Consider the following 23,192-nt stretch of genomic DNA (forward strand, 5'->3'; position numbering starts at 1 on the left):
TGGTTCTTTGCCGATTCTGCAAAACTGTGCCAAAATCCTCTGCGACTCAAGCACGGGCCTGTTTCGCTGCACTAGTGTGGCTCTTAAACTTACTGAATTTTTCGTTGTACAGTAAATTAACATTTGAAATTTCAAGTACCATATGACCAAATATCATGTCTCTGTCAATATTCCCTCAGAGTTGAAACTTTGTTCTGGTAATTTGATTGCATCTTTGCAGCACCAGAACAACTTGTAGAAGATTTTCAATATCTAATGCAATTAAATGCGTTAAATATTAGAGGCCAAGAGTTTCCATTTTGGATCAAATTTGCAAACTAGGCACAACTGTGCTCAGTCGCAGAAGTTTTTTTTTGATAAGTACCCTCTTAACGAATTTGCTCATTGCAAAGATAAAACCTTCCATGGCCCAGTGCAACTACACAGTGTATCTTTCTTGGTGGAAGTTTCTGCTAATAAATATTCCTACATATGACCTTGAGTAGCAAGCTAATACGATTTTATGAACATAGCCAAAAAAACCACTTTGGTATCTCATCTACCACCTTAAGTAACCCGACGGTAATCAAATAAAAATGTCCAGGTCATTCAAAACTTTTTACTTGTTTCAATGATGTAGCCATTAGTATCGCAGAAACTTAAGAAATGAGGTTTGCAATGTGTCTGTAATCATCATTGTACCCAAGAAAAAGTATTAATTTTTTTAAAAATTGCCTCAAAGCCTACCCAATGGGCTTATTCGAAATAATTATTTTTATTTGGGGGTCAAAATTCCAATCTTCCTGCTGCTTCAAACTGACTTTAGACAGATTTTATTTTAAAAAAATCAGCAAAAGTAAGCAACAACTCTTGCCCTCTGACTTTAACAGTGAAGAACAATGATGTGATGCTTTTAAATCTTATATTTCCCACAGTCATTGTTTCAAAGGAAATTATCAGTTGACAGTTTCCTCAGATTTGAACGGAGTAGGCTTGATTTATCCAATGGCCTATGTCTTCGTCAGTTTTCATGTGTAAAGTTATTGAAATTTGGTCAAATACATTTCTTAAAAGTTAAATTTAATTTGAAGCCCCTTGCAGCAGAAAGGGTAGCTGTTAGTACATACATTCATTTGATAAAATCCCATAAAACCAAACAGTAAGTCAAAGCACAATAAACATTCAAATCTGCTATTATAGTTGAGTACTCACAGATCTATCCCTTGTTCTATAATATCCTTCTGTTGTTTCAGGACTTCAAATTGCTCAGGATCATCTGCTGCACATGTCTGTGCACTGTTAGTCCCAATACCTGATGATATTGTGGAGTCAAAGGAATTTGTACTCCCTCTTCGGTGTGTAGTTTCCAGATGTTTACCTTCACAGTTCTCTTGCTCGGATGACTTCTCTTGACCTACAAATTCAATGAGAACCTGATATTTCAGTTGCATTGTTTGACAATTGCATCATTTAGAAATTGTCCATGACTTCTAAGTAAGGTTATTTTCCTAAACATTACAGTGAAAATAATAACAAGGAATGTAAAAGTTGAGATTTCCAAGGCAGATAGCAGCTGTTTTGCCAACTCACCAAGATTTGTCTGAAGGTTTGGATTTATGTATAAATCTTTACTCCACTCAACCATGCATTTTAGGATAGAAACCAAACATTCCAGTCCCTTCTTCCTCAGACTCAGTTCCTGAAAAGTAGATAAACATTTCCTCATTGGGACAAATTAAATATCAAATTTGACTTTTAAATATCTAAAAGACAAATTAAAAACTTGAAGAACCAGAAACTCAATGCTTTATCTTCTCATTCTCTGATCAGGATTTATGGATTTAAAATCAAATGTGGTTTGTATTTAATACTTTGCTACAAAAAGAGAAACACACTATTTAATATTTCAGGAGACCATATAAAACCACCAACCATCAGGGCATACATTTTCTAAAAAGGAAACATAAATGAACTATTGTCTTGCAGCTACAAATGTTTTCCTTCTGAAGACCAAATCTGCACTCCAACCATTCTGCAGCTCACTGGAAACACATGTGCATTTACGAAAGTTATGACAAACCAAACAAAAAAAAAAACCAAATTCCAGGCCCCTTTGTCTTACAAACATCAGAACTACTACAGAATAATGCAGGTGAAGACAACTGAGAAAAATCAGAATGCGTTTGCAGTTTATTTCCTTCGGCAGTATTTTGATATAAATTAGTGGTATACTTGATGAATTTAAAGAACAGTTAAGAATCAAACACATTGCTGTGGGTCTAAAGTCCACACAGGGTAAAAGCAGCAGATTCCATTCCCTAAAAAAATTTGTCAATTAGATGGGTTCACAGATAGTCTGACTGCATGAATCACAAAAGGTGAATGAGCAAGTACAGCAAATAATGAGGAAGAATCAAAGAATATGATCAGTTAATAAGGTGGGGGGGGGGGTAGAAATTGAAGACCAAAGTACAGAAGTTATGCTTCCATTACACAGGACATTGGTGAGACTGCATCTAGGAGGACTGCACACAGAATTGGCTAGTTCATTTAACAAGGGAGGCAAAATGTGTTGGAAGCAGTTCAGAGAATGTTTACTGACCAAATACTTGGAAGGAGGAGGTTAATTATTAGGTAACGTTGGACAGATTAGGTTTGAATCCTAATTCAAGGGAATAATGAGATTGCTTGATTGAAACACAAAAGATCCTGAGAAATCTTGACAAGGTAGATGTAAAAAGGGCATTTCCTCTTATAAAGGAAACAAGAACTAGAGGTCACTGTTTAAAAATCAGGGGTACCTGAGAACAGAAGAGGGGCAATGTTTTATTTCCCCCTAGGTCATATGTTTGGAAATACTTCCCTGCAAAAGTCGTTGAAGCAGAGATCTGGAATATATTTTTAAGTTAGAACTAGATGGATAGATCAACACCTATATCCTCCCATCCAAATATATTCCAGAGGGGAAACGGATTCCAAGAGGGGGTAACAGCTGGATGTGAGTTTGCTCGCTGAGCTAGAAGGTTAGTTTTCAGGCATTTCGTCACCATTCTAGGTAACATCAGTGAGCCTCCGATGAAGCGCTGGTGTTATGTCCCGCTTTCTATTTATCTGGTTAGGTTTCCTTGGGTTGGTGATGTCATTTCCTGTTCTTTTTCTCAGGGGATGGTAGATTGGCTCCAAATCAATGTGTTTGTTGATGGAGTTCCAGTTGGAATGCCATGCTTCTAGGAATTCTCGTGCATGTCTCCGTTTGCCTTGTCCTAGGATGGGTGTGTTGTCCCAATCAAAGTGGTATGCTTCCTCATCTGTATGTAAGGATACGAGTGATAGTGGGTCATGTCGTTTTGTGGCTAGTTGATGTTCATGTATTCTGGTGGCTAGCTTTCTGCCAGTTTGTCCAATGTAGTGTTTGTCACAGTTCTTGCAAGGTATTTTGTAGATAACGTTTGTTTTGTTCGTTGTCTGTATAGGGTCTTTTAAGTTCATTAGCTGCTGTTTTACAGTGTTGGTGGGTTTGTGGGCTACCCTGATGCCAAAAGCATTCGAGTAGTCTGGCAGTCATTTCGGAAGTGTCTTTGATGTAGGGGAGAGTGGTTATGGTTTCTGAGCCCGTTTTGTCTGTTTCTTTTGGTTTGTTGCTGAGAAATCGGCAGACTGTGTTCATTGGGTACCCATTCTTTTTGAATACGCTGTATAGGTGATTTTCCTCTGCTCTGAGTAGTTCCTCTGTGCTGCAGTGTGTGGTGGCTCGTTGGAATAATGTTCTAATGCAGCTTTGTTTGTGGGTGTTGGGATGGTTGCTCCTGTAGTTCAGTATTTGGTCCGTACGTGTTGTTTTCCTGTAGACGCTGGTTTGAAGTTCCCCATTGACTGTTCGCTCTACTGTGACATCTAGGAATGGCAGTTTGTTGTTGTTTTCCTCCTCTTTTGTGAATGTTATGCCAGTAAGGGTATTATTGATGGTCTTGAAGGTTTCCTGTAATTTGTTTTGTTTAGTGATGACAAAGATGTCATCCACATAGCGGACCCAAAGTTTGGGTTGGATGATTGGCAGAGCTGTTTGTTCGAGTCTCTGCATTTCTGCCTCTGCTAAGGGGGTAACAGCATCAAAGGCTAAGCAAGAGCATAGAATACGACAAAGGGAACAACTAAGACTTAGCATATTGCAAAGGCTGAAGGACTGGGGAACTTCGAAAGATCAACAAAGGGTTACAAAAAATGTTATAAAAAAGGCCAAGGTAAATTATGAATGAAAACCAGGGCAAATATAAAAAGGAAGAAGAGAGAGAGCAGTTTAAAAGTGCACCTCTTAGAGGGTGAAACTGCAGAGTTTATGATGGAGAACACAGAAGTGGTAGACACAAAAATCAATATTTTGTCTCAGTTTTCATGGTGGAAGACAGCAGAGTCATCACAATAGCAACAAGTAATGCAGAGGTTATGGAAAAAGAGGAACTTTAACACATTCTAGGGAAAAAGCACCGAGCAAATTATTGAAATTCAAGGCAAACAAATCCTGGGGGCCCAATGGCCTACATCTAAGGGACTTAAAGGAAATGGTGATGCTGAAAATGGGTGCAGTGGTTATAATATTTCAAAATTCCCTGGTTGTGGAAAAATTTCTGTGGATTGGAAACATGTTAATGCAAAATCCTTATTCAAAAAAACGAGTCAGAAAGCAGGAAACTATAGACCAGTTAGTTTAACACGTATCTGTCTAACAGGTAAATCGTGTTGAACTAATTTGCACTAATTCTTCAAAAAGAAGATAAGGCACGTGGGCAAGAGAGGTTCTGTAGATGCAGTATGTCTGATCTTCCAGAATGTATTAGATAATGTGCCACACAAATCACCAGTACATAAAGTAAGATCACATGGGGTTTGGAGTAATATATTAGCTTGGATAGTGGATTAGCTAACCAACAGAAAGTACACAGTCAGGATAAATAGGTCTCTTTCTGGTTGGCAAACTGTGGATAAGGCAATTAATGCACTGCTCAGCTGTTGAAAACACAGTAGTGACCACAAGATGTAATGGCTGCAAACTTGTAAGGAGGATGTCCTTAGGTTCATAGCTGATATTCGAAGAAACTAGCTGATACTTGAAGAAACTAGAAGAGATTAAGTTCAAGGTCAAAGTGATGATGATATCCACTTGAGGGGCATGGCAGCTAATGCTGTGAGGTGTAAGTCCTTAGAAGAGAAGGGCATAGATGTCTTTGATCTACAGAGAAGCAGTCTCCAGAAACACTAGGACTTGGACAGAGTCATAAAGCACAGAAACAAACCCTTCAGGCCAGTCCACCCATGCCGAACATTATCCCAAACCAAACTAGCCCCAGCTGCCTGCTCCAGTCCTACATCCCTCCAAACCTTTCTTATTCATGTACTTATCCAAATGTCTTTTGCAATGTTCCAATTGTACCCACATCTACCACTTCAGGAAGTCGATTTCACACGCAAACCACCCAGTATAAACAATTTGCGCTTCATGTCTTTTTTAAGTCGCTCTCGACACCTTAATGTGCCCCCTTGTCTCGAAGCCCTCATCCTGCGGAAAAGACAACCACTACCCCCAGATACCAGAGACTTTAGGGGAAAACCATTTTGAGAGAATGACTTGTGCGCCCTTCCTGCCCTTCTTAATCTGCTGCATCCTTATCTTGCTTGGATTTCCACCTTTCCTGCAGGATATTGATCCTCATCACTTCTGGGCCAAAGTGTCTGTCAACCAAGCCCCTATGCTGGGTGGATCCTCACTTCTAAGCAAGTGATAGCTCAAGTGCATCTTAATAGCCTTGCACCCATTCTATTCCCTGCATGATGTTAGACAGGTGCTGAAACCCTCCAAAACCCAAAGTGCTGTATGTTCATTCTCTTGGTCAGCTTTGCTGCACTAAGGGCAGCCGTGGATTAATAGCTGTCACTTATTACCACTCTAAAGGCCAGGATGACTGTCTTAAAGAGCTGGTTCTCTTTCAAAAGGCACATGTAACAGTGCTTCTCCATCAAATTCAGAAATTGAACACTTGAAAAGCTCTTATGAATTGGCCTGAAATGGAAAACGTGTGGGATTCCTGTCTTGCTGTCTCCCTACGATGCTCATTATTGCCTACACAAGACTCAGCACTTTGAAATTAAAACATCGCCCTCTGCATCTGGTCCTTTTATAAAATCTTATAGAGATGGTGAAATCAATCCGATGATGTAAAGCTTCATTCGACACAACAAAGTAACTGATGAATGCTTTAAATCTCAAATGTTGAAGGAATAGCATCTGGTAAGGAAAAGGAGAGACAAGATATTTATAACCAAGTGCCAAGTTAGTGTTTAAAAACAAAATAAGGAAAATTGAAAACATTCAAAGAGTATCAATTTTTTCATATATCTCTCAGTCTTTCCACAATGTCTCACTTCCATATATGTTTCCATCTAGGCCTTACATAAATTGCATAGATCTGACATAAATCCTTCAGGTATAGACTTAAATGCAATGCTTGAAAACTAAAAATGTAGAAAATTTGACAGTCAAACAGTTTGAGCACTGCAATTACAAGACCTGGAATACAATATTTCACTAACTTTACACCATTCTTCCAATTATGGAGAAACTCAGTTTACCTGCAGAGGTGTCATCCCCAGTTCCTGACCACTTCGTCCCTGAGCAATTTTTGACAAATCATTTACAAGACGTTCAAATATGTTTGCAGCATTTAAATCACAATCGTAGTTCACATAAATATCCACGACGCACTGAGCATCTGAAATATACAAACATGAAATTTAACATTATAATTGGTTTCTTTTCAGCCTGGTGATCACACTGACCTTTATTTGTTTATACTAAGGAAGCTAATAACCTTTACTCTCAAAATGAAATAAATGTTTATTGGATAGCCTACAGAGCCAAAGTTCTGTCTCATTTATGCTTGCAAATCTGTCTGTTGCATTTTGTAGTGTCTTTAAAATTGACTCGAGTGATGAAAGCTGGCACCTTACAAAATGTCACTGCACACAGAATTTTTATTTCCTCCTGCATTTGCATTCTGAATTCCTGTATCACCAGGTACCAGGAATCTTAGAGGGATCTCTGGATACAGCTTGTTCTTCTGTTCACTTTGTCTGCTTCATTTGCCGTAAGCTGTACTAAGTTCAAGCCTACATCTGCTTCAACAGCTAAACATTTTCTTTATAACGTCGCTTGCCTTTCACCCATCGAGCATGTCACTCTGCATCAACCATAGCTGACCAGGAAACACTTGTCCTTAGGGCTTCCCACAGATATAGTCAAGTGGATTGGAAGGCAGGTAACCAAATCTGTCTGGCAACATGAAGAACACACCTTTCCAGCCATCAAGTCCTAAGTGGGACCTGAAACCGCATCCTCTGTTCCAGAGGCAGGCACGCTAACACTGTGGGACAAGCACTCCCTACAGAACACTACATAATCAAGAAATGTAATCTTTGTTCAAACAAATTTGCCAGTTCCAACAATCTCAAAATATTAGTTACTTCAGATGCAAAACTATATGGTTTACATCATTTGTATCCTTTTCTCCTTTGCATAAATATGAGGAACTAATAGTTATTTCCAAGAAACAAATCATGTTCAAAACTCATGTGATTCACTTGGATGAGTACCAAGCATCAATTACTTTTATAAAACTTAGACTCTGGACTTGTATAATACTTCTATATGCACAGTTCAAATACTATTAAGACTTAGTTTAAAAAACAAGAATCCATTAATGGTTAGGAATTGTTCTTCAAACATACTTGATTTTTAAAAATAATTAATATTTATAACATGGCTTTGGCAGACATTAATTCCTATTCCTGTCATGTTTTCTTTGTTGGCTCAGGGATAACATCTTCTCAAAGTGGTGTCTAGATTCTGAAGATTTAAAACGGGAGAGAAAAGAAACATGTCTGGTATCTAGATATCACCACAAAGTAATACACAGAAAAACAAATTCATCAGCTGTGCTGAAATATTAGGCAAACTACAGGCTAATAGGATAAGGTGAAAGGGTTATAAAACAAATTACCTGCACAAATCCTGGTCAGAGTTTGAATGACCATCCACTTATGCTCAAATGTACTGGTGGATGTTTCCAAAATATTCAGAAAAATCTCTTTGAAGAAAACCTGCTCAATTGAAGAAGCAGGAGTTAATAAATCTAATTAATACAACCATACACAAGTCAACTTTACAGATAGACACTTTTTCCCTAGCAGAAATGATGTATCGACATAAACATAATTAAATCATAATTATCCCACACTGGTGTAAAAGATGGTTCCACAGATTTTAACCTGAATTTTAGACAAGCACTAAATATTGTTGAAAAGTAATTAATGCGTATTTGACTGGAAGGAAACTGAACAAGTTGAAAAAGTTACTTTGTAAGGGAGTTCGGTCGTGGATGTCATGTGTTACTTCGTTAAACTAGTTTCGGTCAAACAGAAAACAGGGTTGGGACTCAGAGGTTTTTATCAGTTGGACAGGAGACAACTGCAGTAGAGTAAACTGAAGAAGTAAATCTTCCAAACAGAGATTGTATCAGGGTGTGGCCTCAGTGGTCAAAGGAAGCACGACAACAATGCTCTGAAGACTACACTTTTATAGTTTGTGTCACTTTCAAGTACTGGCAACTCCAAGTGAAAAATCAATTCAACTTTCTTTTGATGGCAAGCACATCCAAAGGCATAGGGAAACTGCATGTAGCAAAAGTCCAATTAAACAATTCCTCCAAACTGAATTGTTTGCACCATACTGTCCAATTTGTAGCTGAATCTAGTCAAAGTTTGACCTTAGTAGTCACACACATACCCAGAGTCCTACAAAACACCCCAGAAGAACAACATGGTCATCACTGTTTATAGGATGAGCAAAAAGACTGTATGCAATCAGAACAAGAGTATGGCTTTAAACAAAAGAAAGTTAGTAATAAAAATCTGGGTAATGGACACTACTAAACGAATGTCAATGTTATTTTTAAATTCAGGATATTAAGAATTTAGCATTTAAATAAATCCTAACATGGTTCAGATTCTAAAAGTGAGATTATTCATGACTTCTTTTCAAATACTACTTTCACCCTTCATCCAATCTACGGTTAATTCTTAGTCAAAAGGCTTCCAGTGACATCAAGAGGTTGTCTTCCCAACTTATTGCTGAAGTGTTACATATACGATTTTGTGGACTGGATTCCTCTAAGAGCCAGTTTTGCAGGTTATTACTATGCCACTTTCAGATGAGAGATTTTACAGCTGTCATGATGGCCACAGCACAACAGCCACTTTGGCCAAACCATCAACTATTTATGGGCACCAGTAAGGTTCCCAATATTTGGATCCAACCATTGGCCATGTTCACAACAGATGCCTGCCTATTATTTTCAGCATTTTCTGCTTTTTATACCTGGTCTCAAAGTTATTCTCTCACCAGCTTTCAGTAAATCTATTCAAATCTATTGCCCAGGAACTTAATTTCTCACCAGAGCAGCATTCAGGCAGATGCTGGCCCGAATAAACAATTATCTGACTGAAACAGCATATTCAACACAAGGTTTAAGACAGACAGATAGTTGAGCTACAACACTTTCATCGTGTGCGAGAAGTGTTAATACGTAAAGTTCAATAGTTTAGTAGGAGTAATCATGCAACCATAAATTGAATTTTACATAGAAACTGCAGCCAATATTTTAACAACAAAATGTACAAATTAGAAGATAATAGTCATACCTCAATTTGCATTTTTAAATGAATCTTGAAGTGTGAGAGAAGTGCAAGAAAAATAGCCAGTGAAAGTTCAAACACATCTGGCACACAGGAGACACCATTTTTGGATAATGCCACACAAAGGTATTGTTTAATTGCATTGATGAACATTTCATTTGTTTTGAAGACTGGGCCAGCATTTTGAAGAACTGACAACAGTAGCTGTAGTGAAATTATCTTCGACCTCAGCTCATGGGACCTTGGCAAAAAAGAAGTCTGAAGTAATTTGTTTTCATTAAAAAAAAGCTATGCATACTATTAGATAATAAATGAGATTACACTCAATTTCATGTGCCGAAACAGCTGCTCTCCAAAGTGATGTCATTGAGAATTCAATATAATATTCAAATCTGAAATACTTGGATTGAACAATTCTTCAAAAAATTCCCTATTTTCAGTAGTCAGTACTGAGAAGTACAGAATATAACCAAAAATGGATTTGATGTTTCTTCTGTTTCGCATGACTTTCAAAAATTCTCAACACATGCATAATCATTTTCTGCTTAACTTTGAATAACAAAGTACGTTTCAATATGCCTCTATTACCTTAACTACTTTTTTTTTAAAATCAGGACTGCAGAATAACATACCCAAAGGATTAATCAAGTCATTGGGTCTCGAGCCCTACAGCACAGATAGGCTCTTTGGCCCAAACTGATCCATGCCAATCAAAGCATCCATCCACGCTAACCCAGTTCCCTGCAATTGGCCTATATCTTTCTAAACCCTTCTTAGCTATGTATTCGTCCAAACACCTTTTAAATGTTGTTAATGTACCCACAACAAACACTTCCTCTGGCAGCTCATTCCATGCGCATACCATGCTAGGCGTAAAAAGGTTGCCCCTAAAGTTCCCATGTATTCTTTCCCCTCTTTCCACAAATTGATGCCCTCTAGTCCCCGATTCCACAACCCTGGGAAAAGACAGTGTGTTCACCATATCCATGCTTCTCGTGATCTTATACGCTTCTAAGATTCCCCCCTCAGTGTCCTATATTCTATGGGGAAAATGTCCTAGCTTGTTCAATCTCTCCCAATAACTCAGTCCCTTGTGTCCTGGCAATATCCTTGTAAATTTCTTCTGCACTCTTTCCAATTTAATAGCAAGGTGACCAAAAACTGAACACAATACTCCAACTGTGGCCTCACCAACGTCCTGTACAATTGCAACACTACTTCTCAATATGTGTACTTAATTCCCTCACTGATGAAGGCCAGTGTGCCAAAAATCCTTCTTCGCTGTCCTGTCCACCTGTGACGCCACTTTCAGAAAACCATGCACCTGAACTCCAATGTCCCTCTGTTCCACTACACTCCTTCAGGCCTTTCCATTCACCATGAAACTCCTACCTGGATTTAACTTTCCAAAATGCAGCATCTCACTTCTCTATATTAAACTCCATTTGCCAGTTCTTTGTCCACTTCCCCAACTGATCAAGACCCTGCTGCAGTTTCAGATAACCTTCCTCACTGTCCACAATACTGCCTATTTTCATGTCATCTGCAAACTTTCTAATCATACCTTGTACATTCTCATCCAAATTGTTGACATAGATAACAAACAGCAATGGACCCAGCACCAACCCAGGGCACACTACTGGTCACTAATCAGACCTCTAATCAGACAAACATTCCTCCACTAATCCCCTCTGCTTCCTACCACTGAGCCAATTGTGCATCCAATTTGCCAGCTCTCTCTGGATTCCATGCGATCTCAACTTCCAGAGCAGCCAATCATGTGGAACCTTAAAAAGGCCTCACTGAAATCCGTGTCAATTACATCCACTGCCCTACCCCATCAACCTTCCTGGTCACTTCAGAGAAGTCTATCAAATTTGTGAGGCATGATCTCCCACACACAGCTATGCTGGCTACTCCTAATCAAACCCTATCTTTCTAAGTGCAATGGACATTTTATGCCTCAGAATCTTCTCAAGTAACTTATCTACCACAGATGTTAAGCGTACTGGTCTATAACTCTCAGGTTTTTCTTTCCAGCCCTTCTTGAATAAGGGCACAACACTGAAACACCTGGAGGTTGGTCAGGACATCACCCATAGCTAACAATATTGCAAATATATCAGCCAGGACCGTAAAATGTCTCCTCTTGCCTCTTGGATATATTTGATTAGGGCAGGAGATTTAACCACCTTCATACATAACTAATCTTTGTATTAAAGGGAATTTTAAGCATTAATAGCACTGACACCATCACCAAACCAAAACCAAATTGAAGATGATTCAGTTTTGGAAGTTGTATCCAAGATTCACCGTGTTCAACAGATGACTTGTGGACAGGAATAGAGTCAAAATTTGCTAGAATCACACATCTCTCACTGAGCAACACATATTGGACATTGGCGTGCAAATATAGGACAATTTGCTGGATGGAAGAATTAACAATGGTACAATGATATATCAGTGTATCTAAGATCACACAGATTGTTAGGAATGATATTTATCACGTTAATCTATTAGGTAAAAGGTGAAGACATGGAACAAATGCTAGAAAATGAACTCGGGTGAATTAGATTCAAATTAAATACAGAAATAATCAAAGGACAGATTGGACAGAGGAAAGAGGCAAAAACTGAATAAGAAAGAAAATTAAGTAAAAGCAGGGAACACTAAAGCACAGTTATGTTCGGCAATTGTATGATTCTTCAGAACAACAAATTATCTTGGTCATACACACTACTTCAAAAAACAATTTTACACAAAATATTTAATTTGCATTTGAATGTATACAGCTTTGAATCAAAATTATTGTACCTGGCATGAATAGGAATGGGTATCACAAGAATAGTATAAAAATCCAGTTTTCAATTATGCTTTAAAAAAGGACCAATTGAGTATCTGACGGAATAAACATCCAAAGCTTCAAACAAAGTTAAGTTTCATAATAGTACTACTTTGCAATCATTAACAGGGAGCAAACAATGTGAATTATTAGCTCTAGATGCAAGATTAATTTGCATTTGTGTCATAAATCCAGCAACTATGTCAGGCAAAAATAATTTCCATGAGGAAACTCCTGATTGGGTTGCAATTCTTCCTGCTTAGGCATTGTTAACAGCAGAAAACGACAAACAGACCAGCAATCTGTGAAGAATGAGAAATAAATATAGAGTTCCATGTCTCCAAAAAAATTCCACGTTTTGCAAACTGATCATGGCAAGCATCATGAGTTTTGCACCAAATTTCTGAATTGCCAGGTTAGTGTTGTGACTTCTGCTTTTTGAACAATACTCAAAAACTGTACAGCATCTAGGTTTAAGGACGACATTTTTGTCATGACTTGGCATTCACTCACTTTGGATCTGGAGGTCCATCACTTAAAGGCTTCATTGAAAGCTTGCAGAGAGATCTGAATACCAAAAATGCATCTTTCTGTAATACGTGCGAGAATTTAGTACTGACTGGAAGTGGTACCACAGCTTCGGACTCCTAGTGTAAAAAACAAGCATGATATTAAGTTGGAGCTGCAACTCTTATTGTAGCTATTTGATTTAAAATTGCAAGCTTATCCACTTGTGACCTTCTAAACATGCGAGTACTTAAGCTTTTTATTGGCCAAAAGGGTATCAATTTAGGTATTAAAAATAGGCCTAAAACAAACAAAGGCAACATGAACGGGCTAGATAGCACAACGAAAACTCATGCTGAGGTTTTGAGATTAATAGTAGATACAACATTTCTAAACAATCTAAAAAACATACAATAGAAGTGCATAAATAAAGGAAATTGCTGATTGTTTTGAATTGCTGTTTGACAGATCACCTCCGATGGCGCAATGCTATAGAATTGTTGCAAGCTGTCTTGTTTTGCCTTTTGATTTGCCTTTATAAACGCAACTAAAATGTGAAACGTAGGGCATCAGAAGGGGGATCAACAGAACTACTTTCTGAAATGGATAAGTTATAGCCATATCTACAGTTGAAATGAAGAAAAGATAGACTGAACAAAAACAGAAGTTGCTGGACAAGTAGAGCAGGTCTGGCAGCATCTGTGGAAAAAAAAATCCTAACTAAGGTTCACTGGGCCCAAATGTTAACAGATTTATTCTTCACAGATGCTACCAGACCTGATGAGCTTTTCCAGTAACTTCTGTTTTTGTTCCTGATTTACAGTATCCACATTTCTTTCTGTTTTTAAAAAGCTAGACTGAACTCTCAATTGATCAAATTTAAGCTAAAATCTTTAAGACGGCTGTCACATTAATGAAAATTTTCATCTGGAAGTGCAGTTAATAGGCATTATCTGTGGATAATTGATTGTTTAAAGTGCAGAGGTTTCTTGGAGTACATAAACATAATCACTAAAAGCAGCCCTGCAGGCTAAGATGATAATTTAGAAAGAAACAAAATGAACCACTCAGATTTGTGATGCTAAACGTGAGTGTGTTGGATTACATTAAGTACTGAACACCTTCTTACAGAAAGGATGTAAAAGACAGTGAAGAGAAAGATTTGCAAGAATGATAACAGAAATGTATGACCTCACATTTTCTTTTAAGGAATAGGTTGCATTATTCTCTTAACAGGAGAAGGATATAGCAGAATAGAGGTCCTTACGATCAGGAATAGTTTCGATTGAGCCGACACAGCAAGATCATTTCCACCCTTAGAAAAGAGCAAAAGCTTAGGTGTCACCGCTTTAAAAACACCAAGAAAGGAAAGGGGAATTCAGGAAAGAAAAGTTACCATGAGTGGTGAAAATGTGGACTCTGCTGCTGTCAAAAGGATGTGGCTGAGGCAAATAGGAAAGATTATTCAAGAAAATCCTAGATAAGCATATAATAGGGAATAGAGGTTAAGTGAGTTCGATGAAGAAGGATAACAAAGATTTAAGTGAAACATAGCCACCAATAGAGACTGGTTAGGCTTAATTGTCTGCTTTTGTGTTTATACATGACATCTAATTTTATGTATCATTTGCCGATCTGAATTGTGCCCATTGTCCAAATGTGCTACAGCACACGGAACGCCACAGTTATCGCATATCAAAGAGTAAATTTATCAGAATGTGGGTTTTTAATTACTATTACCCCTTCTTGAAATGTACATGAGGGCTTCCAAACAAACAATAAGCCTTGCCCACAGTTGCCAATATTCTTGAACAACCTGCCAAAACTGTCACCCAAAGCACAAATTGTCATTATTCTTCTGTATCAGAAGTTGATCAACATTTATATATTAGCACTGTGGAAACTGCAAATGCAGGGTAGAAAAGGTGGAATGTTAAATCTGTTACAAGAAAAGCATAACAGTAGAGCAAGGGGGTATATGTTAAATGACAATTTGTTGCATAATATTTCCTTTACCTCTAGCTTTCAATTTGTTTTTTGGGGACAGGATATGCATGTCGCTGGCGAGACCAGCATTTAATGCCCATCCCTAACTGTCCTTTAGAACATGCTGCTGAACCACCATTTGAATTACTGCAGTTCATGGGATCTAGGTACACTCACATTGTTGTAAGGAAGTGAGATGCAATATTTTTGCTGTAGCCACTGTGAAGCAATGGCAATATATTTCTAAGAAAGAATGTGGGCGGCTTGGAAGGGAAACTGGTAGGAGTGGTTTCTGCGAGTCATATCATTGACCATTTTCCTCCAATATCTTTCCTCCACGGATGGCTTCTGTTGAATTCTCCTTCAGTTACATTTGCACGCATCTCAATGTGGCCAGCAGACCTACTGTAACAATATTGGCTTATGTTCAATCATCTTGAATACAAATCACAATTTTTTTTATTCATTCCTTCTCCTATTCCATTTTTATACAATATTCATTGGACATGAGATTTAGAAGCACAGGATTAATTTTCATACATATGCTAACAATAATTGACCTCAAATCTGCATCACCATCAATTCTTTTACTAGCTTGATATTATACTGTCATGGCCACTGCTGACACAATACCAAACTAAACACATTCTGTTTCACTTCCACAAAATCACAGAAGCCTGAATCCATTCCTCTGAAAGCCTGTATAACTCAACACATAATTCTAATGGACTTTTTGGTCCTGAGCCAAGTTTCAAACCCAACTGCAGTCAATTAGTATGGCTGTTTTCTTCTTCTGAAACATTACCTCCATAGAACCCAATGCTGTGTTCACATTGTTTATACTTTGGTTATCTCTAGAATCAACTTCTATGCCTGAACTTTTGGTTATCATCAACTGTTTCAAGATTTTCCATCACTGCTTCACTGTACACTTAGATTGAAGTGATTCCTTAAAATAGATTTTTAGACAATGACTTCATCCACATTGCAATTTCTTTCATGTTGAGGTTTGAACATGAAGTATAGTGATACTGTATTACATTAAAAGCTTCACTCAAGTGCTAGCTATAAAGTTGCTTTTTTCCCCCAAGTATAATCTTCAAGGTTGGCCATCAAGTACTTTTGTTTCTGTTTTAACTACGGACATGTTTTCTCTTTGAACCTATAAAATCCTTGTATTGATAATCTTAGGCACGGCATATAAAAGATATTTATCTTGGAGTGCATCATACATGCATAATGAAGTTGCCAACAATAGCATTCCAATGAATGGGTGCTCATCACTGGGTCTGTAAGGTGTTTTCCTGGTAAACTTGCTAAGTTGCTGGAATGTGTCCTGGACACAGTACAGGATAACATCATCTGCTCAATTATCACAAAAGCTATGAATGGAGTTAAGTACTGCAGAATATTCAAACAGCTGCATTTCTGACCTCAAGGAGAGGGATTAGGTTACCAAAGAAGATGGTTACAACAAAAAAGGTTCACACCATCAAGTTTGGCACTGATATCCTGGGACTGAGATGATGGCTATCAGATTATCACGGCCACGTTCTTCCCATCCATCAGATGTGGTTCCAGTCCCTCAAAGGCTTTCATATTGACTCAGTTTTGCCTGCAGTTGTTGGAACCATGCTTGGTGAAGACTGTCTATGACAATTACTTAATCTCTATTCTGGGAGTCAGCCTCTATCTGGCTGTTGATGTAAGGGCTAAGAGGGAGTTAATGACTAGAGTAGGGCACCAACCTGATTGTACAAGTAATTATTCCTTCCATCATTTCACAGATGATAATTGCAAATTGCTGCACTATATGTAGACATACAGACAACTTTGTAAGTCAATACGTAGTTAACATCATAGTTACAGTGGACTCGATTTATAGTCACAGTTCACAGGCCTTCAGTACAAAACACTAAATTTTATTAGCCTCATATGCTTTGTCTCAACATTCTCACCCACTTAATGCCACAGGGATGAACCAAATGGGTTGGCGCCTGGCAAGGCTGTTAGTGGCAAGACCACAAGATGAGGCCAAATATGAGCAGTCACTTGGCAGTTCCAGGTGAAAATGATTAGATTGTCTTTTGCACTCTGATATTGCCAAGTTTGAGATTATATGTGCACTGCACCTGCTCCTGATGATCCAAAATTTTTGATGGGATACGACCTGGTTACAGAACTTTACTTGAACGTATTAGTCATTGGATTGCATAGCTCCATTTATACACAGCTATTTAAAGGTGTTTCACATGCAGATTATCATAGAATCATAGAATCCCTATGGTGTGAAAACAGGCCCTTTGGCCCAACAAGTCCACACCGACCATTAGAGCATCCCCCTGGTCCCATCCCCCATCACCCAACCTAATCTACACACCCCTGAACACTACAGACAATTTAGCATGGCCAAACCACCTAGCCTGCACAACTTTGGATTGAGGGGGGAAACCGGAGCACCCGGAGGAAACCATGCAAACTCCACAGAGACAGTCTCCTGAGGGTAGACTGAACCCAGGTCTGTGGTGCTGGGAGGCAGCAGTGCTAACCACCATGCTGCCCCATTAACAAGTCCACACCACACCTCTGAACAGCATCCCACCCTGACTCATTTTCCTATCCATTCTCCTATCCCTGCATTTCCCATGTCTAACTGACGCAGCCTAAACATGCCTTGACACTATGGACAATCCATCTAACCTGCACATCTTTGGACTGCAGTATTGTATCCTGCATGGCGCTACTCCTCTCTGGAGTCATTCTCCAGCCTGAAGGAGTAATAATGTGCTATGTTATGATACAGACTGTGATGGAATACAGCATTGCTTTTCCATCGCAGTCTGTATCTAATGTAGCACGTTAGGAGCTACAGCCACTAATAATCAAATTTTAGGCCTTCTCTCCTTAGGCTTCTCATTTCCAATGCTGGTAATGTCTCAGATGCAACGGACAGCATCCACACTCAAAACAAGAGACAAAGGGAGGACTGTGAAGAATGAAGTCAAAGGATGATAGCTGCTAGTTTCATTTGAAAAAACCCCAAGATCTGCACAAATATTAAAATGTGGTACCTCAGCCATTCCAACATGGTAAGAGGTACATGAGTCGAAGCATATTAAAGAAAACGCATGGAGCTGATGCCAGTCAAAAATACAATTCATGGTTTGAAATATGGATGGGAACAAGCACTATAGAAGAAAATGGATGTCATGCATAATACATGAGAATGCTTTAGAGCCTAAAGTTAAGGGAGTTAAAAGATGAGCTATCAACTACAATCATGTAGTTATTTTATAAGAGGCAACATCACAGCAAACAGCTTGTCAAGAAATCTGTAAACTTCTGCAAGTACGTAAAGTGCATGAGATATGGGAAGCCTGTAAGAACAGCAGACCGGATCATGAAGAGCTCTGAAAGTTCATGTAAAATTTTAGATCTATTTTCTAAACTAGATGTGGTGATCACATGTGTCTATCATGCTTTGCTGAATAACAAATATCTTCCATGAAAAACTCACTTCAGTGTCCCAAACATAAGCTGAAAATGAACAAGGAAGCTTTTATTTCTGAGTGGTGCATTAAAACTTGAAATTTCCAAAAGGCTTTAAGAATTGTTCAGTAGCAAATACAGCAGGATCCAACAGACCAGATAAGAACTGAATTCTGGCATTCTCAGGTGCACACAATGTGCTGAACTAAAAAAGAAAACCATTTGCTCCCTTCTTTTTTCAAAATAATCCACATAACATCTGCAATCTTGATTCAAGCCAACCTACGATAATGAAACTTCAGCATCCATGAATACATCTCAAATAAATAGTTGCACACATTGTTTCTGACAATTATACCAGTTGGAGCTGCAGCTCCAGCTGGGGAACACAAGATAAACACTGAAAAATCATAATACCAGAATCCCTGAAAAAGACAGATTCTGGAGCATAGCAAAAATATAATTAGATTCCTTACCTGAACATTATAGGGTGCAGATTGCCTATCAATTGATGTGGTACCATCAGGCTGTGGTAATGATTCGTCAGGGACACCATTGGTCTGAATGTTTTCAGTGCAGTTAACAGGAGCCTGATTTTCTAAAGCTGCTTCCATAAACTTTTTTTCACAGTCTTTTGTTTCTGCCTCTTAAGCAAAAAAAAATTTTAAAAAACTTCTACACAGTTCATTTAAGAGAAAATTGTATACATGCATTTCAGTATCTTATAAAAGCTCTCATTCAAATGATTAAATTGTGTTGCAAGGTGTGTCCACACACAAGTCTTTAGGAATTTCTTCAAAGTTTAAGATTATTAATACAATTATGTTGAATCTGCCTTATACAAGTTTCATCAATTGCTACAAATTTGTTAGTGTGTTTTAAGAATTAAATGTCTATTTTAAAGCAAGCTTACATTATGTATACAAATTAATTGCTTTCAAAAATATTTTCAGAAATTACTGCAGCTATGTAAAATAGCACTGTGCAAGATTGGTAAGCTCCAATATATTGCTGCTTTAAGCATTAAGCCACCACAGAAACTTACAGAATATTACAACACACTAAAACAATGCTGATTTGAATGTGTTCAATTTGTGCAGATGTCTTTGGAATAATGGATGATAAACACATTTAGTTAAACTAACAAACCTAATTAGACACAAGATAAAGTGCACATTGAAGGAGATGCAGTTGACAGTGCCTCTACCTCAGAGCCAGAAGTTCTGAGATCAAACCTCACCTGCCACACAAGTGTCAAAACATTGGAACAGTTAGATTAAAAGAAGTAAAATATACATTTTTGTCAAAAACAATTAGTCTCTGAGGGTAAGGCCAAGCTATGAAGACATTAACATTAAATGACATTTGCTCAAACCAATCAAATGTGCTATTCTAAAACTCATTCAAGTTGTCTGGCAACAACTCACACAGAATACATGCCTCATCTAGAATGGCAGCTTCAAATGAGGGTTCTTTGAAATAAAAATTGATGCAGTGGGTAATAAAGCAGTACTGTAGCATCATACAAGACTATGTTGTGAGTTATTCAGTGACTGTTTTAACCGAAACCAAATGAAAACTACATTATCAAGATCGCATGAGCTACCTCCAGTCACAACAGCCACTACTTCCTCCAATATTTGTCCCACAATATCTTCTGCTTTCACATCTTCCTCTGACCTTGCACGTGCATTCCCTTAATTTAAAGCATAGCAGTTAGAATCTGAAATAGTAACTCACATCATCGACTATGACAGAAAGCAGATAAAAACTTTTAAATACACTAAAGAATCATTTTATTATTTGAAAGCACATTAAGTTTGGACTTTGGCAATTACAAAGACATTTGAAATATCAGAATCCATTAATCACTTTGAAACATTTCGCAGAATTAAACAATTGTGATAGCACCAGGATCCTTTGTTTTACTTCTGTTGTGCTGTACAGAATTTTGGATGTACAACTACTTTATTTCTAAATTGCTGTTAATGCTGCTTCAGGGTGATGAGGGGAGGTCTATGATTACCTTTCATTCTTTTAGTAAAATAGTTCTTCTGTAATTCTATGAAGATGATTTGCTATAATGGATACCCAAGATGGACATGTGGTCCACCAGCCCATGGGACAATACATTAAAAAAAATTATCAATCCAAAACACTCAGACAAACATAGCTGAACAGAAAAATGCTTATTTGAACCTGACCAATCTGAAGTCAGCAACGGAATTGAACTCATACACAATAATACTTCAAACTGATCCACAGGCCGGTCTATTGAGCTATCAGCAACTCCCAATCATTGACTGAGAAAGCTTTCAAAGTTTACAAATCAAACCTAAAACTTCATCAGTACCAGGAACTGGAACAAAAAGAGTTTTGCCATTTAAAGATGACTGAAGTGGGAGATTAGTGGGGACTCGAAAACGTGGATAAAGAAAGGTTGTTTCCCCATATGGGAAGAGTCTAGGACCAGAGGGCATAAACTCAGAGTAAGCAGTTGCACACTTAAGACAGAGCTGAGGACTGTAGTGGAGACTACAATCAGCTCAGAGTATATTACTCCTGGAGCACAATGCACTTTAAAGTGGCTTGCTGTAGAATTGAAGTAACACTGCTACATTTAACGGCAATTCCTCCTGAAGTCAACTCAGTTGCTTGCTTACATGACTGTTCCTTTCTTGGGAGAATAATTAACACCTCATATTAAATGATACATCACAAATTTAAGCTGTCTTTAGTTGAATAGATTCATATCAGTGATATTCTGAACTGGAATTCTATTGCTCTGCAAATCTTACATGTTGTGGCAGGATTAAAAATAATTTGTTTCAGTTAACTCTCAAATAAAGACAAGCACCTGTAGTATGTGAAGGCTGATCACATTCCACATGGTCACATTCTATATGGTCTACTATTGTCCCATTTTCCATTTCTGCAATACTTTCTTGAGATTTTTGTTGCATGGTATTTATCTGATCTGCATCCGTCTCTGCTGAAACCAGTCTGGTAGAACGCTGTTCGATGCTATCAAGTTGTGGAGATCCAACTAAACTGTGAGGTCCAGGAGACTGCTGGAAATGATGTTGATGCTGCTGCTGCCGCCTACTTTTCTCTTGGTCTTGAGCTTCATGTACCTGCAAAGGAAACAATCAATGTGAAAAAAATTGTCTAATTTTTGTCTTTTGAGCAATAACTAATCTGTCTGCAGGAATGGGTACCAAGATGGAGGAATTATGTCAATAGCTGGTCCTGGTTCTGAATAGTATTGCATTTAGTAACTTGATGCAATACATTGATAACCAGTTTTGTTCAGAGGGCTCAAAAATATTTAGACTCTAATGTACTGTGAGTGCATACCAAAAAGCATGATTAACAGCAACACCTGTGCTTACTGTTAGAAGTTAATTCTATACACGAGAGAGGATGCACAAAGTTGTTACCATGTGAAAGATGTTGGAACAGAAACAGGCCATTCAGCCCATCAAGTCTGTTCTGCCATTCAATCAGATCATGGCTGATTTGATAATTCTCAATTTCACTTTTGTCTTTTCCTCATAATCCTGGATTCCCTTACTGATTAAAAAAACCTGACTAACTTAGCCTCGAATCTACCCAATGAGACAGCCTGAGATCTGTGGTGAAGAATTTCAGAAACATACTACGCTCAAGAGAAGAAGTTCTTCCCCAGCCTAGGCTTAAATGTGCAACACCTCATTTTGAGATGATCATCTTCTCTGCTCCTAGGTACTCTCACAAGGGAAAACAACCTTTCCACATTTACCTTGTCAAGTCCTCTAAGCAGCTTATAGATTTTGACAGTCACTTCTCCTCCTGAAGGCCTAATCTGCTGAACCTCTCCTCATAAAACAGTCCCTCCGTACCTAGTATCAACTTAGAATCTTTTCTGGACTACCTTCAATGCCGCTATACTTCTCCTCCAAAAAGAGGCCTAAAACGGTTGACAGTATTCTAGCTGTGGTGCAACTACTGCTTCATTTAGTGTCACGAAAACCTCCCTACTTTTAAACCTAATTTCCTCTAAAAGCCCAACATTCCTACTTGCCTCCCTATTACCTACTGAATTCAGATGCTAGTTTGCAAAAGGACTCCAAAATCCCTTTGCCCTGCAGCTTTCTCAGTTTAAATGATATTCAGCTCCTCTATACATTCTGCATAGCCTAACATTTCCCCACATTATATTCTGTCTGTCAAGTTTCTGCACACTCGCATAATCCATCTATGTCCCTCTGCAGATTGTCATCCTCACTACCAGCTTCCCATCAAACGCATGTCATCCACGAAGGTTGACTGTAGCACATTCACTGCCCTCCTCCGTCATTAATGTATCATAGTGAACTGTGGCCCCAGCACCGATCTCCATGGCAAACCATTAGTTACAAATTCCCTATCCTGAAAATGCCTTTATAACCCCAACTCTAGATATGCTGCTGTTATAATAATGCAGAATTTTACTTAAAAGCCCAAGATACCAACAAATTTCTAACAGCGCTTTCAAGCCTTCAGTTATTTCAAGTTCATATAACCTACATTTTATTCAAAGTTACGGAGGTCTAAAATTAAACCCTTAAGTTATACCTATGACTTCAGACAATCGTCACTGGGTTATAATCCTGGAATATTGCAA

At 38.2% G+C, this 23,192-nt stretch overlaps 1 protein-coding gene across 3 annotated transcripts in view; it reads right to left on the reverse strand.

Annotated features, from left to right (window-relative positions):
• Positions 1-23,192, reverse strand: part of LOC125461242 (brefeldin A-inhibited guanine nucleotide-exchange protein 2-like) — a 91,536-nt gene that overhangs the window by 46,210 nt on the left and 22,134 nt on the right. For all 3 annotated transcript variants that reach the window (XM_059652807.1, XM_048549762.2, XM_048549763.2), the window contains exons 6-14: positions 21,405-21,681; positions 20,154-20,243; positions 19,024-19,193; positions 13,079-13,212; positions 9,730-9,964; positions 8,031-8,130; positions 6,604-6,743; positions 1,570-1,678; positions 1,192-1,393 (exon numbers count right to left, since the gene is read on the reverse strand). In XM_059652807.1, the coding sequence (XP_059508790.1) occupies positions 1,192-1,393; positions 1,570-1,678; positions 6,604-6,743; positions 8,031-8,130; positions 9,730-9,964; positions 13,079-13,212; positions 19,024-19,193; positions 20,154-20,243; positions 21,405-21,681 (1,457 nt within the window). The remainder of the gene's footprint in view (positions 1-1,191; positions 1,394-1,569; positions 1,679-6,603; positions 6,744-8,030; positions 8,131-9,729; positions 9,965-13,078; positions 13,213-19,023; positions 19,194-20,153; positions 20,244-21,404; positions 21,682-23,192) is intronic.

This window comes from Stegostoma tigrinum, chromosome 19 (assembly GCF_030684315.1).
Source record: "Stegostoma tigrinum isolate sSteTig4 chromosome 19, sSteTig4.hap1, whole genome shotgun sequence".
Lineage (NCBI taxonomy): Eukaryota > Metazoa > Chordata > Chondrichthyes > Orectolobiformes > Stegostomatidae > Stegostoma > Stegostoma tigrinum.